We start from the raw sequence: 17,220 nt of genomic DNA, 5'->3' as shown, positions 1-17,220 counted from the left end.
CCAAACTACATGAGAAGTTAAGATCATTAGGATCAAGGTACCAGTCCAACCTCTGGGCAGAATAGTCTTCAGATTCCATCTTCACGGAGGGGAAGCTAGGCATCATGGCATATGCTTGTGATTCTAACCATGAGGAGCCTAGAGTAAGCATATCATGGCTCAAGCCCTCACCTGGGCAGGAAGTAAGACACCATCTCAGAAATAACCAGCAGGAAGATGGGAGAAAGGCTAGAGACAAAACCTGGCAGGATCATACCAATCTAGCAATCTCTAGGCCCTGAGTTAAAACAACAGTACCAGAAACAAACAAAAAGAAACAATGTTTGTTCACAGAGTTGTTGTTGAGTTGTGAAGAATGGTAGAGCAAAACAAGATGGCTGAGAGATTCAAAAGTGAGTTTGTGGAAAAAGCGGGGTTGGGCTGAGCCCTGACCGCCTGGAGATTGAGAAAATGTGAGAAGAAACAAGGACTTCTGTGGCAATGATTATACAAGAAAATGTGAAAGAAGCCAGCTTTGGCTGCCAATAGCTGAACAACACTTGTCAAGAGAGATCAGAGATCGGGTTGTGAGTGCCATGCTAATCAAGAAGTCATCATTCATATGATGGGAAGTTATTGAAGGTTTTTAAGTAACCTAATAACAAGATCGTGATATTTAGGAACAGGATTCAGCATAAGGTCATTAAGAATTGGTTCCAAAAGTCATTCTCAGAAACTGTTGTTCCATCTTTATGTGTAACCCTCATTTTGACTTTTTTTTTGTGGGGATGGGGAGGTAGTCATGGGGCTTGAACTTAGGGTCTGAGCACTGTGCCTGAGCTCTCTTGCTCAATGCTAGTACTCTACTACTTTAATCCACAGCTCCACTTCCAGTTTTCTGGTGGTTAATTGGGGATAAGAGTCTCATGGGGGGCTGGGAAGGTGGCTCAGTGGTAGAGCGCTTGCCTTGCATGCCTGAGGCCCTGGGTTCGATTCCTCAGCAACACTTAAGCAAAAAGAAAAAAAAAAGCCGGAAGTGGCGCTGTGGCTCAAGTGGTAGAGTGCTAGCCGTGAGCTGAAGAGCTGAGGAACAGCACCCAGGCCCAGAGTTCAGACCCCCCCCAAAAAAAAAGAGTCTCATGGCCTCTCCTGCCCATGATGACTTTGAACCACAATCCTCAGATCTCAGCCTCCTGAATAGCTTGGGTTACAGATATAAGACACCAGCACATGACCCTCATGATTTCTCATAGTCAAATATAGAGTATGAAAACTCAGACCTCTTCAGAGACCATGCTTGTTTTTTTGCTACAACACAGTATATATTTGCCTTCCTATCAAGCCAAGTTCTGAGAACAACACAGTATATCTGGGATCTCAACACAGAGTCACAAGGTATAGGCCATGCTATGTTCACGTCTGGACATTCTGTGGGGGGAAAAGCTCCCTTCAAGCTCCCTTCAAGCTTGTTGGTAGGATCCAGTTCTTTGTGGTTATAAAACCCCCTCCAAGTTTCTCTTTGTTATATTCCAGTTCCTTATTATCATAAACCTCAGGTTTCCATTTCCTTGCCAATTACCAGCCAGGAGCCTCTCCCAGCAACTCACAACTCTGACTCACCTCCATCCTTTGACATGTAGCTATCTCCATCTTCAGGCCAACGATGGCACACTTAATCGTCTCTGGCTCCAGTCTCTGGCTTGCTTTTCAGCTGCCACCCAGAGTTCTGCTTTTTAACATCTCACTGGTAAGGGCAGGTCCATCCAGACTCCTCTTCCTTCTGATGTATAAGGTCACATGATTTCAGAAGTAATAAGTCTTCAGAGCCACAGTTTCTACTTACACTGCAAGGGTGAAAGTTACTAAAGGTCATTTTAGATTTTTTTTTCTTGATGATAAAGGATACGTAGGAAATAAAAATAATGGACGTGGACCAAATGTGAGCCATTAGGGAAGAGTGGAGTCCATGGTGATGTAAACAGGGTGGGTAGCCCTCAGCTGCCACTGCTATTGTATCAGCAGACTGATGATAACAATCTTCTTGTTTTACTGAAGAAGCTAAAAACAGGGTATGTTTTACACATTGTTTTAAAATATGGACTCACATTTCCTAAATCTTGACAACTACTTCCAAGTATAAACAGCTACTGGATGGACTAAAGTAAAATTGTCCAGGCTGCACCAGTGTGATTCATGTGTTTCATAATAACTGACACCACCAAAACCTTCAAAACTCATTAAGCAGGACAGAAACTTACCCTGGGTTACAGAAGAGAAGATGGAGGCCAGAGATATTGTCTGTTGAAGAGAGTATTTCTCGGCATTATTGTACAAGTAGACTCAACTTGAGAGCTCTAAATATTACCTATGACGTGGGCTCAGATCAACTAAGTCAGGATGGCTAGGCAGGGGACGCTGCTCCCTAAGGCTGCTCTTCCTTCCTGTTTAACAGAATGCCCAACCTCCCAGGAACTCCTCAGTGTGGGCCCAGGGTGACTTCAGTCTGGAAGTGGAGAGAGAAATACTGGTGTTGGAGAAGGAGGTGCTTGTTAGGTAGAGGGAGCCGGTGGCTGCACTCTGGCCTCAGCTTGGCTGTCTGTGTTCCAGGGTTCTCCTCAGTGCACAAAAACATGCCTGCCATGGCTGGGGGCCTCCGCTGGGCACAGGAGCTGAGACAGCGCATCCAGGGGCCTTTTGACAGCTTCAGAGGCCTCACCCACCCGTGAGTACCTGGCTGCTGGAAGACACTCTTGTTTCTGCTCTGCATTTGGAGCCGAGAAAGGCAGTTTGCTTGCCCAAGCCATGAAAACCATCTTCAGGTCTCCCCATTTCCAGCAACAGACAAGATACTTAGTGGCCAAAATGTAAACACATGATTACACCTCCATCTTAACCAATGCTTCACCAACCGATCCTAACCTGACTTTGCTGGATGGGATTCATTTCTGCAGGAAAATGAGTCAGGGTCTTCATGCTCTGGGGAGATTTCCCATGCTCCTCGTGGGGAAAATGTCTCTTTGCTGCTAAGGCTTTAGGAGAAGAATGAGCACTAACATAAATGCAGTGTGGGAACCCACATGCATTAATACATCTCGGAGCATCTACTCCACCTATCACCTGCTGAGTCCGAGTCTGACCTGAGTGTAAACCTGCCCTTTGGACAACATCCCCTGTGAATGATGGTGACCAGAATGGAAGTTATACACACTTGTGTGCAATGGCTGCTTCTAGAAACCAGGATTCACAGAGGTCTCGTGGCTGTTAGGCGTGAACAAGAAGAACAACTTATGATATTATGTTTAGGATGCTATCTGGGGACAAGAAATCTTTCTTTCTCTGATCTTTCTTCTATTAGATTCAATCCTGTTGTAACCACCTGGCTTTGGTGAGTACACAGAAGCAAAGACATTGGAAGCTGATCATTGGCATCACAAGCCTTTGTAGAGTTACAAAGGACTACCTGGGCCACTGGCCCCAGGTAACAAGATTAAATCCCTCCCAAGATCAGGAAATCACAAGATAGAGTAGAGAATGCAAGAAGCTGGGAAGGGCTGCTACCACTCCACTGGAGGGCCACTCATCATGGGAGACTATAGTTGAGCTGCTGAACAGAGGCATTGTAGAAGGCTTCAACTGAACCTCCAGGAAATGGAGGTCCATCTCTCCACATCAGTGCTGGGAGTTGGGCTCTCCTCCTGAGCAGCATGACTTTCGGCAGGATGGTTCTGATTGCCTGGCCTGGGGCTGTTCCTAAAGAGGCCATCAGCTGTAGCCCACCTGCAGCCAACTTGCCTTGCCAGAGGAGTCTGGGGTGGATAGAGCTGAGGGGATGCGGATGGCACATCACAGTGACTTCTCTAAGTCCCATGAAAATTTCCATCTGTTTTCAAAATGAATACAGATGTGTACTGATCTCTACAATACGTTATTTAAAATGTTGCAGATTCTTCACCATGGAGTGACATGGAAGCTACAGGGACTCTCACTGTCTTGTGACCTCTCAAAATCATTAGGTCGCAGCCACATGTACCATACCACAAACCAGGTGCCCCTCAGACTTCTTCTCCTCCAGATAAACACTGAGGCTTGGGGTAGTGAGGTTTGCAGAAACCCTACAGCTGTGACTCCACCTCCCTGGTGAGGCTCTTTCCAGTTCTCCTTGCTTCCTTGGGGGGCACATCTTCTTGTTCAACACATAACAGAACGAAGTGACTGGGACCCCAATGCTCCCTCTCCCAGCAAGCCCCAGGGGGAAAGGGGAAGGTACAAGGCATCATGGGAAGGAAGCTGTGCTGATTTAAAGAGCAGATGAATTTTTAAGAGTCTTTGCCCCAAGCTGTCTCATCTTGCTGGCTTGACAGAAGCAGACTCCACATAGCTAGTGTGAAGTCGGAAAATCAAAGATACTTTGCCAGTTGTCCCAGGAGTTGGACTTCCATTTAGTTCGAGTGAGAGTCAAAAGCAGAGGAAAACTGTTATGGGGTAACAGTGCCTCCGGCCACTCTGCTCTCTGTCTTCTGAGTCCTCAGCATTCCCACATGAGCCTCTATGTGCGTAAGCAAGCATGTGTATGAGCATGTGCATGCATTGCATGGGCATGGGTTTGAGGGGGAAGAGGTGGGTGGGACCCTCATATAAACCTGTCAGAGAATGGCAGCATTTCTGATCCCGTGTTCCAGACAAAATCATCTATCTGTCTGTCTGGTCTGTCTATCTATCTATCTATCTATCTATCTATCTATCTATCTATCTATCTGTATTGTTATATAGACAAATAAATATATACATAAACACATATAAACATTATACATTTATGTTTATACATATATACCCATAATTTATACACATATGCTATATGCAGTTATGAACATTGTTCTATGTAGGTTTATATATGTTAGGTAGATTGATAGTTTTTTCTTAAATGCAGAAAACAATAGCATTTAGAATTTTACTCTAGTGTCTCAATCTCCCTTTGATTCATATTTTTGAGTGACCTCATTTACCTTGCACATGATCAGCTCAACTCAGGAAAGAATAAGCTACCTTTGTCACTTGTGGGTCAGCCTAGATTTTTAGGAAGTGCAGATGCCCTCTAGTGGACAGAGGAGGATGTTTGGGAAGAAGATTGTAAGATTATTTTAGGGGCCTTTGGAATCAACCCTAGAAGCCATTTAGTGTATCTGAATTCAGATGGCCATGGCCATTCTACAGTCAGTCAGTCAGTCAGTCAGTCTGTCTTTTTTTTTTTTTTTACCATGTAGCCCAGGCTGACCTTGAATGTGAGAACCTCCTGCCTCATCCCTCAATTATCAGTCTCTTCTTTATAGGCTGTAGTGTGCTCCTCTGATCATGGTGACTCCTAATTCTATGTCATTTTTTTTCTCTCTCTCTCTCATGTTGCAATAGCTGCATGGAATCTACTGAAGGAAAGCGAATGATACAAAAATATGAAGATATGCTCTCATTGCTGGAAGAGTAAGTGGCTTTCAGGACTGTATCATTCTCCCCTTGCCACCCTATTCCTTTCTTTGTTCAGAGATGTGCAAATTCCTTAGCTGCTCTGAAACGTTATCGTGTGTTTTATGTGATAGCACAAGCTATACGTTACATATATTTATAGCCCAATATTTTCTAGGTTGAGTACACGCAGGGTCTCTGGGAAATGCAGATGCATTTGTGTCTATTCTAGACACAGCTATGTTCCTGATGTAACCTTCCTGGGTATGTGAACCTTGTAGAGCTAGAAAGAGTGTGATGCCAAGTGTGACACTCTGAGATCAAAGTCCTGGAGAATTTCAGTTGCTGCTCACTGAGCAGAAAGCAATAGTTGATGTTGCATGGACAGGAGATGTCTCAGAAATACTTCCTGCATCCATTTGTGGAAAACACAGAAGAAAGAAATTTTCATGTGGGTTTATAGTTATTTCTGCTTCAATACTGACTAAGTCTTTGGGAATGGAAGGTCAATAAACAGCTCATGACCAGGCGCTTGTGGCTCATGCCTATAATCCTAGCTACTCAGGAGGCTGAGATCTAAGGATCATGGTTCAAAGCCAGCCGGGCAGGAAAAGTCTGCGAGACTCTTATCTCCAATAAGCCACTAGAAAACTGGAAGTGGCACTGTGGCTCAAGTGGTAGAGCGCTCACCTTGAGCTGAAGAGCTGAGCAATAGTGCCCAAGCCCAGAGTTCAAGCCCAACGATCGACAAAAACAACAACAAAAAACCAGCCTGTGGTCTTGACTTCTCTCTTCTGCCATTTTCTTTTTCTTTTTCTTTTTTTAATATATCTTTTTTTTTTCTGGTCCTGGGGCTTGAACTCAGGGCCTGGGTGCTGTCCCTGAGCTTCTTTTTGCTCAAGGATAGAGCTTTACCACTTGAGCCACAGCATCACTTCCAGCTTTTTCTGAGTAGTTTATTGGAAATAAAGGGCTAGCTTCAAACCACAATCCTCAGATCTCGTCCTTCTGAGTAGCTAGGATTACAGGTGTCAGCCACTGGCACCCAGCTTTGCTTTTTCTTCTGATGTAGCAAGAGTTTGCTAGACATGATGTTAAACCAGCCAATTGATGGCACCTCCCCACCAGCTAATTCTTGGGGGGTTTTTTGGTTTTTTTTTAAACCTCTTTCACATCCCAAATAGCTTTAAGTGTATCCACTCCTGTTGTCCCCACCACACAACATCTTCACTAGAACTTGGAGTTGCTAATCTGAGCTGCCACTATAGCTTCTGGCAATCCTCCTTTACTTCCACATTTGTGTCCCTTGAGATCCATGCTGTGACCAAATCCAATAACGTTACTATTTCTCCACCAGCCAGAATCCTTCCACAGAAGCCTTCCCCCAAGGTGGCCTTTGTCCCACTCTCCCCATTTCCCACTTCAAACAGTATTCTGTCTGCTAGTGGCTCCCAGCACACAGTCATGCTGTTTCCCATCTCCACTTGTCAGCTATGCTATTGCTTCTGTCAGAAAAGCTTCCCATCACCCTTCCCACTTCAATGTCCCCTCATGTGCTCAGCCTCTGCGACTCAGTCAGGCTTCACTCCAGAACATCTCTCTGAACCTTCCCTGATGTTCTCCTCATCACTTTTCTCCACTCAATGTGGATGCTCTGTATATTTCTATAAGAAAGTCTTTACTGAGTTGTATTAGAGTGATCGTCACTAAGCCCAGCACATAGGAGGTGTTCAATCAGTGTATAAAGAGAAAAATATGAATGCCCATGAGCTATGTGAAGGGTGAGAGCAAATGGTACTCAGTATCTTTTTCCAACACGCACTGAGACTAATCACAGCTTCCCTTATCCCTTTCAAACATCATATGGAATCTTTCTATTCTTATTTGATTGAAACTCTGACCCCGTTAGAAACTATTGGTCACCTGCAGGAGCTGACTCAGCCTGTCTAGATCAAAGACAGCTTCCTCAGTTCATGTTACAGAGCATGCACAGGATTGGGGAACACAGGAATGTGTTTATTAGTGGGCTATTGTCTCTGATCATTGCAGGTATGAGACAAGACTCTATGAGGACTGGTGTCAGACAGTATCTGAGAAGTCACAGTACAATCTCTCCCAACCACTGCTGCAGCGAGACCCTGAGACAAAACAGATCACTGTCAACTTTAACCCACAGGTCTGTCAGTTGAGTGGCAATAACTTCCTTGGGGTTCCTGAAACATTTTTCTTATCTCCTGATTTCAGGGCAAAGGGGGTTTGTCTGGGTTTTCATTGTTGTTTTTTGTTTTTGTTTTTGTTTTTGTTTTTTGTCAGTCATGGGGCTTAAACTCTGGGCCTGAACGTTGTCCCTCAGCTCTTCAGCTCAAGGCTAGCACTCTACCACTTGAACCACAGTACCACTTTCAGTTTTCTGAGTGGTTTATTGGAGATAAAAGTCTCACAGCATTTCCTGCCCAGACTGGCTTTGAACCACAATCCTCAGATCTCAGCCTCCTGAGTAGCTAGGATTACAAGCATGAGCCACCAGCACCTGGTGGTTTGTCTGTTTTTTAAACAAAAATATGAAAAAATAAAAATCAAGAGAATTTACACCATGGATTTTTTGGGGGAAGATCCCAACATAGAGTATTTTCTTAAGTTTTACATGTTTAAGATATTCTTTGTGGTTGGTCAATAGATTTAACTTGACAAAACTACAACAGGAATTATAGACACATGCTGCCTAATAAGGGGGATGCTTTCTGAAAAATGTGTTGCTAGGTGATGCAAATGTCATAGCTGTATATACACAAGCTAAAACAGCTGTGATAAAAATCTGATAAAAATCTGTGATAATATCTGATAAAACCATAATTATACACATGGTCCTTATTTGACCAAAACATCATTATGTAGCTTGTGCTCATATTGTAAAATAGCCCCAACTGCTAAATACCCAACATTCACAACCAACTTTAAATATTTACTATGAGTAAAGGATGCTAGTAAGAGGCTGGAGGTGTCAACAAGAATGTACAGAACTTGGGGGCTGGGAAGGTGGCTCAGTGGTAGAGCGCTTGGCTTGCATGCTCAAGGCCCTGGGTTCGATTCCTCAGCACCACATAAGCAAAAAGAAAAAAGCCAGAAGTGGCGCTGTGGCTCAAGTGGTAGAGCGCTAGCCTTGAGCTGAAGAGCTGAGGGACAGCACCCAGGCCCAGAGTTCAGGCCCCATGACCGGACCCCTCCCCCCCCCAAAAAAAAGAATGTACAGAACTTAATTCCTGTCTAGAAGGAGCTTCTAGCCTAGTTGAGAGAGAGAATGAACCTATGAACCTGCAAATATCTATCTTTATTAGACAGCATATGATAAATCCTTAAGGTATGGTTTTGGAAATAGGACTAAATTAGTGCTTGTCAACTGAGGGTAGTCTTGTCTCTCTGGAAACATTTTGTTTTATCAATCTTGGAGGGTGAGTTGATAGCATCTATTGGATAGATTCCAGACATGCCGATAAATTTCCTACCTAAAGAGCATTCCCATTTTGATACTTTCCATGCATAGTACCGTCTTGTTCTTCAGAGCTAGAACTCAATCATTCTCCCACCAATGAGCTGTTTGTCTATTACTTAAAATAGTTTCAGGCTGTTGAATTCTAAAAACGCCCTTGACTTACATTTATTTGATTACTAGTAAAGTGAACTTCCGTCATGTGTTCCCTGGCTGTTTATATTTTTATGAATTGCTTGTTTGTTCACTGGCGCCTGTGGGTAAAATGCCCTCCTTTCCTGAGAATGTTTTGAACATTTGAAAATTATTTGTCAGATATTAAGAAATAAAATAAGTGCATATCTGTTTTGAATATTTTCTGCAGTTTATATTATGTGTTTGATACTTTATGCACATAAATTTTTGTTTTGCTTTGTGGTTTTATATCCGAAATGGTCTTCTCCATCTCAGTATTATACAAAGAGATATGCATAGTTTTTATTTATTTTTTGTTTGTACTTTGTGTACATTTCCAATATCCATTGTGAGCTTCTTTCACAGTAGACTAAGAGACTGCATTCATTTCTGTTCCAAATAGTATTTGTCTGGATTCCAAGTAGGACTAACCACTCAGCTATTGAGAACAGGCCCAGAATTAATGGGAAGGGAAAGAGGAGCCAGTGTGTGTTTCGCTGAGGAGGACATGGGGAAAAAATATGACTTTGTACCTTATGTCACTTGTGCCTGTATCTGTCCATTCTGATAAGTTTCCTAGGAAATAATAAATAGGCAAGAATCCAGAAAAGGAGGCCTGGTCAGTCACCTGGTCTAGGCCTCTCCACCATCTCTCTATCCCATCAGCATGGATTTTCAATTCTTTTCTTGCCAATAACTTGTGGGCTCCACCTGAGTCCAGAGAGGCCTGGCTGACCTCACTTTTCTGGTTCCTATAACATAAAAAAAGGCCAACTCAGAGCTACAAAGATCCCGAGAGATTCCAGATGATTTTATGCAACAACTAAAGTAACGTCATGGTTGTCTCAATCTTGCCAGTGTCTCTGTGACTATGTATGTATGATGGAAGCCTGCATCTGAGGCTTCACATGCCTGTGGTAGTGCTAGCCAGGTGATCCTCATTTTGACTGGTGACTAGCACCTCTGAATAGAACTGGCCAGGCAGCTTAAATGTATATTATGTCCCAACAGCTGCATGCCTGGATACACAGTGCCCTCCCTCTTACTGCTGGTGTATTTCTCAGGGTCCTTTCTTTCAGTCTTGCAAATAGTGATCTATCTGAACAACCTACCGCTTTGTGAGTCATCACCGTTCTGCTTAATATTTCATTTTCCTTTACTGAGACTAGATTTAAGGAACTGATAGGAATAGAGGTAAAGGAAGCCCAGAAGTTCTTTGGACCCCTGGGATTTTAAAATACCTAATGAATAATGGGGTACCTTCTACAGCATCCTTGAACAACAGTGTTATTCTTTCCTCCAGCTGATTTCAGTGCTGAAAGAAATGAGCTATCTTGAGCCCAGACAGATGAAGCACATCCCCAAGATCGCAGCGGCCATGTTCTCCTCCAGGGAATTCTACCGGCAGCTTGTGGCTAATTTAGAACTGATGGCAAACTGGTACAACAAGGTTATGAAAACTCTTCTCGAGGTGGAATTTCCATTAGTGGAGGAAGAGCTGCAAAATATTGATCTCTGTCTGAGAGCTGCAGAGGAGACACTGAACTGGAAAACAGAAGGTAGCCGGGCATCACCTGCAGTCTGACAGATGCGTGGGGTTCAAGGCTCCGCAGAAAGTTAACAGAATCCCAGAGATTCACTAGTAATCTGACTTGGGCCCCAAACAAATCTGTCTTGGACATGTGTCTAAGTAGAGAAACAAGAGGTCTGGGGTATAACTGGCAGAATAAGGAAGCTTTGCTATCTGTCCTTTGGAAGTTTAGGGATTGTGAAAGATGCCCCCACCCTCTCTAGGTACTCCATGAATGAGAGCTATCATTGTATTATCACTGGGGTTCTTTCCTAGACTGTAAATACCTTAAAAGTAGAAACTTCATATTGATTTCTCTGATAGCCTTCAGTTCAATTCAGTAAACTTGTAGTGACTGGTTAACAAAGGTGGAGTATTCCATGAGAGGATACAGGGGCAATATAAGACATGATGTTTATAAGACATAATCTTTACCCTCAAAGAGCTCATGATTCATGAAGAAAATGCAGATGTACATCCAGAATCACAGGAGATGGGCTGTGAGTTAAAAAAGAAAACAGAAAAACAGCTAACATACACTTAAAAATGAAGTGCGAAGAATAACAGAGAAGAAAGATGATCACAAATGAGAATCTTTAGAAAAGTTGAAATTTGAATAGAAACCCAAAAATCCTGGAATTTTGTTCATATTAAACAACTTAGCCACCTACTCAGGAGGTAAAGATCTGAAAGACTGCAGTTTGAAGCTGGCCCAGGCAAAAATAAGTAAATAAATAAATCAAGCAAGCAAGCAAAATTCCATCTTAACAAAGTAGCCAGGCATGGAGGTGGATGTCTGAAAAATCCCAGCTGTGCTGGAGGTATGGGGAGGAATAACACAGCCCAAGCCAAAAGTGAGACCCTTATCTGAAAAATATCTGAAGTCCAAAATGCTGGAGGTTGGAGTGAAGTGGTAAAGCAGTTGCTTAGTAAGTGTGAAGTCCTAGGTTGAAACCCTAGTACCATGCTTCTTCTCAGAAAAACTCCACACAAATTAGGACTTTACTCAATATGTAAGAAGGAATGACATTTTCAACATTTAACACATTGCAAGTGCTATAGAAATTGCAGGATGAAAACAGATGGATCAGGTGAGCAGAAGATAGAGTGACAAAAATTTCCAAATCTTGACAGCCTCCTTTGGAGAACCAGAAATACAGAAAACAAAACCAGGAAGATTCCATTGCTTAGGTTGTATTTTCCAGAAATGGAACAATTTTCTTAAGAATCAAGATGAAGTTGAGTGACTGAAAGTGGACTAGGAGGAAAGAGAGGAGGGCCAGAATCTGATAAACATCATTGTAATGTTAGGATGATCCAATGGGCTGTTACTTTTGCAGATCTCAAAATTTTGCCAATTCACAAATGGAGGGTGGCATGGAATTATTTTTTTAATGTTTGTATTATCTTCAACTTGGTTGTAGAACTTTGTTGCCATTCAACAAAGCAGTCCAGAAATGCAATGTGCCTTGATTGGTGTCATTGCCTTCAACATTACCACCCATCGCTCCCAATCACCTCTTCCCTCACTTTTTCTTAGTATTTGTAAAACACACATTTTTTACTACATTCTCACCTTCTTCTCCTCATTTGTCTATACTTTTTGTGCAAGTACTGGGGCTTGAACTCAGGGCCTGGGTGCTGTCCATTAGCATTTTTGCTCATTGCTGGCACTTGACCATCTGAGCCATGCCTCTTCTTCTGGCTTGTTGAAGGTTATTTGGAGATAAAAGTCTCACTGTCTTTCTTGCTTGAGCTGGAAAGAGACCCAGCCTCCTGAGTAGCTAGGGTTACAGGTGTGAGCCACAGTTACCACACTATAGACTAGAATTCTTGGGGTTAGCTATGGGGTACACAGGCTGGATAACAACACAACTCCCTTCTATTTCCTCCCTAAGGTTGGGGTTCAGATTATGTTCAGTTTCCTCAGGGTTCCGTACACCTTGGCAGCACATTTTGAGAAGTCAAAGCAGACACCCTGAAAACATTACAGGAAGGAATAAGAGAAGCTATAGGGCTCCTTGGCACAGGCTGAAATTTTCTTAATAAAGACCCAGAAACACAACAAATCAAAGAAAGCTTGGACAAATGGGATTGCATGAAACTGCAGAGCTTCTTACCTACCTCTGTTTTTCTTCTTCCACTATCAGGACTATGGGAAGGGTTAGCTTTTTGATACAACTAGAAAAGAAAATTTTCTAACAAGTAACCTTGCAGAAAAACCTTGTATGAGTGACAGATATTAAATCTCCATCTTTCACAGCTAATAGTCCTTTGGTCTTGCCACTGCACAGTATTTCATTTAATTATATTTCTTTTGGGGAGCAGGCATTTGGGATTATGTCAATCAAATCACCAGTAGTATTCACGATCTTGAGCAAAGAATTCAGAAGGCTAAAGGCAATGTGGAAGAGATTCAAAACATTATGAAAACATGGGTGACTCCAATATTTAAGAGAAAAGATGGAAAAAGAGAATGTCTACTTTCTCTGGATGACCAGCATGATCGAATGGAAAAATATTACAGTCTCATTAAAGAATCTGGCCTGCGGATCCATGCCCTTGTTCAGGTAACAAACAACCTCTTGGTCACAAGTCCTGAGAATATAGAAAGCACCAAGGAATTGTAATTTCCTAAGTGTCTTCTCTAGTTGAGAATAAATGTTTATTTTAATAGTAAGAGAACGAAAGGTAGTAGGCAAAAACGAGGTGAAAGTCATAATAGATTAGCATTGTCAAAACTGACATTGTCTTCATGGTGACATGACTCAGTTTTCATATGACAAATCTTGCACATTATTACAAGGATATAGGAGGAGATGGCAAGGACAGAATCCTAAATTTTTCACTGTATTGGGAATCCCATCCTCAATTCGCCTATGGTGTGGTCCTCCAGAAACATCCTCATGACTGGGCTCTAGAAAGCCTAGGGAGATAAAAGGGTGTCATCCTCCCTGGATGCATTTGATAAAAGGAGAAGATGTAGAAGAGTGTGCATAACACAGCAAGGCCCTGCTTTGCACCGGTCAGGGCAGCTTCATGTATCATCATCAAAGACTCAAGCTTCCCTGTAAACATTGAGGAGGGAACTGAACAGCCAGTAGCTACAACCCTACGGAAGGAACCATAGGGCAGTCTGAAAAGTTAACTTATGCCCCAAGACAGGAATGAATCATATTGCTATAAATAGATTGTGGTTTGAAGTACAGCAAAAATGTTCAACTGTAAATACTGCTGAGGACCAGTTAGGTTAAGGAGATAATTGCCTATATTTTTCCTTTGAGAGATAAAGAGTGCAACTCAGTTTGTTTTAACTACATCTGGCCCTGCCAAACATCTACTTTTCATGCATCTTTCTTTCTTTCTTTCTTTCATCCATCCATCTATGCATGCATCCATCCATCCAACCATCCATCCTGCCTCTGCATTTTCACAAATGCCACTTACATGCTACTTAATCAGTTATGTATATTCCTTTATAAAGCATCTATTACTCTTTCTTATTTTAAATTGAGTTATGTGCTAGCTCCAAAAATCCTAGTAACTTCTGGAAATATCTCTTTTATGAGATAAGACTATTGCAATTTTTTAAAAATCCAGAACTGTACCTTGCCAGTTTTCTTAATGGAGTTTTTGAGAGTTTTAAGTTTTACACTTTTTCCCATGTGGTTAATGTAAGAAAACTTAAATTTTGCAAAATTAATTAGAATTGAGTTCATTGTTTTATATATGAATATCTGATTACTCCTATACTATTTATTTCATTTCTAGGAAAGTTTTATTTATAATTGTAAATTGAAAAGCTACTTAGGTCTACAAAATAATACTATTGATTTATGAATGCAAGATGCAGAAATTATATAGTCATTAACATATCTTTTATCTCAAATTCTTGCCATTGCTGTGATAAAAACATTTCACATTTATTCACTATTGATTATGAAATGTTGGAAGTGGCGCTGTAGTTCAAGCGGTAGAGCGCTTGCCTTGAGCTGAAGAGCACAGGGACAGTGCCCAAGCCCAGAGTTCAAGCCCCACGATCGACCAAAAAAAAAAAATTAGATTGATTCTGAAATGTATATTATTGTGTGCCATATCACCTATGCTGCTTGACATTTCTCAAAGGAAAAATAAAATATTTTGTTCTTTCCTTTTAATTAGTTTTGTAATTTTTGATTAGAACTCCTCAATCATACATTCCCCACCCTCTAGGAACCATGATTCTCTTCTCTGTTTTGAATCCATTGATTTAAAATTCAATTATAAGTGAGATCTTGTCTCTGTTTCCCTTACTTTTTCTGAGGCTATTTTCCATATTGAATTTTTGAAACTTTGTTGAAAAATCAATTACCTTTATAAACACCAATATAAAATATTTACTCTATAATTGATTATAGAGTAATAATCAATTGATTATTGTAGCACTATTAATAGATCAGATACTGTGAATCATCTAACAAAGTTTCTTTTTCAAGATCATTTTGTCTATTCTAGGTTCTTTACATAGCCACACAGATTTTAAATTCAACTTGCTAATTTCTAGACAAATGCTAGGTTTGAATTTTGACTTGAATAACATTAAATATGTTGATTGATGTGGAGAAAATAAAGGTTTGATAATATTAAGTGTAGTGATCCATGAACATGGCAGGTCTCTTCACTTATTTGAGTCTCTCTTATTTTTCACTGCAACCATTTGTAGATTTTATTACCAATGTCTTGTATATCCTCCATTAAGCTTATTACTAAGTGCGTTATGTTTTGGAGGTCTAGTTAAAGAATATTTTTTGTTAATTCTTTCCCAGTTACTATCAGCTAGTACATAAAAACATAATTGACCTTTGCATTAATAATGTATTATGTGACCTTTATAGATATATTTATTCTGTACTTTTTCTGGATTTATTAGATATAATAACTGGAGGATTTCTTATGGTTATCTATAAAAATAATCTCATTTATTTGTAAATATGCTCCATTTTGCTTCTTTCTTTTGGATCTTTTTTCCCCCTTGAAGTCAGGGTATTACACTGTAGCTCAGCTTTTTCAGTCACTGCTGACACTTGAGCCTCACCTCCAATCCTGCATTTTGCTGGTTGATTGAAGAGTATCGTATCTGCTTGGGCTGGCTTCAAACCATAATTCTCAGATCTCAGCCCCCTGGTTAGCTGAGATTACGGCATGAATCACCAGTGTCCAGATTTTTTTAAATTTTCTTATGACTTTTGCTTCTGGTTTTTGCTTTATTACTCTAGCTAGCATTTCCAGTACAATATTGAAGTGATGAGAATGGACATTCGTGCCTCATTTTCAGTCAGCTGTAGAAAATGTTAGTAGTATACAATCAAGTACAGTATTATCTGGGTTTATGTGTATATTCATTATAAGAATATAATATAATACCACTATAAGGAATATAAATTCCCTTGTATTCTTAGTTGGCTGAAAGATCTTATTGTGATTAGTGAAATTTAAAATATATTAGCATATAATTGTTCAAAACCATTGGTTTTGTTATGACATTTTCATACACACATAATGTTCTTTAATTATGTTGACCCTCATTACCATTTCTTGTCCCTTTTTCCCACTCTCTTCTTATTAAAAAACCCTCCTCTAATTTCATGTTATTTTTTTCCCACATTTAAGAAAAAAAAATTAGTTCTTGTTTTCCTAAGTCTGGTTCATTTAGTTTATCACACTGATTTCCAGTTCCATTCCTTTTTTTTTCTGTGAATAACATGTTTTCATTATTCTTTATGGCTGAAAATCACGTGTGTGTGTGTGCGCGTGTGTGCGTGTGTGTGTGTGTGTGTGTGTGTGATTGTGTGTGTGTGTGCTCATGCACACGTGTATAACACACTGTCTTTTTATATATGTTTTATTGTAGAAATACTGTACAGAAGGGTTACAGTTACATGAGTAAGGTAATGAGTACATTTCCTATTGAGCATTTTTGCTACCTCCTCCTTTGTTTTTCCCCTACCATTCCTTCCCTCCTCATCTCCCCAACTCCTCCCTCCAACTTGTAAAGTTCATTTTCAACATAGTGTCTTGTACATCTCATTGTTACAATGAGTCAACCTGTATCCTTATTTCAGAATTTTGTTATTTCCCTTCCCTTCCCCAAATTAGAAAAAATGTATATATAAGATGCAGGGCACTGGAATCAACTACAGTGAAAACAGGGGTTATACCATGGGGGAAGAACATACAAAAGAAACAAAAAAATCACATAATACATTATAAATACATTTAAAACAACCCCAAGAAAGATAAAACCACTGTGCCCCTATCTTGGGTTTGTTGAGGAATTCTATGAGGAATTTTAAGGAGGAAAGGACTACTTTATATTCCCACCAATGATATACAAGTTTCTTCTCACATTTTTTTTCTTCTCATATTTTGGTGGTGGTTGTTTTGTTTTCTTGGTTAATGCCATTCTGACTGAGATGGAATGGAATCTCAATGTTGTTTTGATTTGCATTTCCATTGATGGCTAAAGATATCCAATATTTCTTCATGTATTTATTGACCATTTGTACTTCTTTTG

General features: G+C 40.7%; 1 protein-coding gene across 3 annotated transcripts in view; it reads left to right on the top strand.

Moving 5' to 3' along the window:
* Dnah9 (dynein axonemal heavy chain 9) overlaps positions 1-17,220 on the top strand; it is a 343,799-nt gene that overhangs the window by 43,517 nt on the left and 283,062 nt on the right. For all 3 annotated transcript variants that reach the window (XM_070026946.1, XM_070026945.1, XM_070026947.1), the window contains 5 exons: positions 2,587-2,701; positions 5,386-5,454; positions 7,486-7,612; positions 10,401-10,656; positions 12,996-13,237. In XM_070026946.1, the coding sequence (XP_069883047.1) occupies positions 2,587-2,701; positions 5,386-5,454; positions 7,486-7,612; positions 10,401-10,656; positions 12,996-13,237 (809 nt within the window). The remainder of the gene's footprint in view (positions 1-2,586; positions 2,702-5,385; positions 5,455-7,485; positions 7,613-10,400; positions 10,657-12,995; positions 13,238-17,220) is intronic.

Source organism: Dipodomys merriami, unplaced genomic scaffold, assembly GCF_024711535.1.
Source record: "Dipodomys merriami isolate MVZ:Mamm:240054 unplaced genomic scaffold, mDipMer1.0.p SCAF_19, whole genome shotgun sequence".
Lineage (NCBI taxonomy): Eukaryota > Metazoa > Chordata > Mammalia > Rodentia > Heteromyidae > Dipodomys > Dipodomys merriami.
The sequence above is the reverse complement of the archived record's forward strand: the minus strand, read 5'-3'. Positions and strand labels throughout refer to the sequence as shown.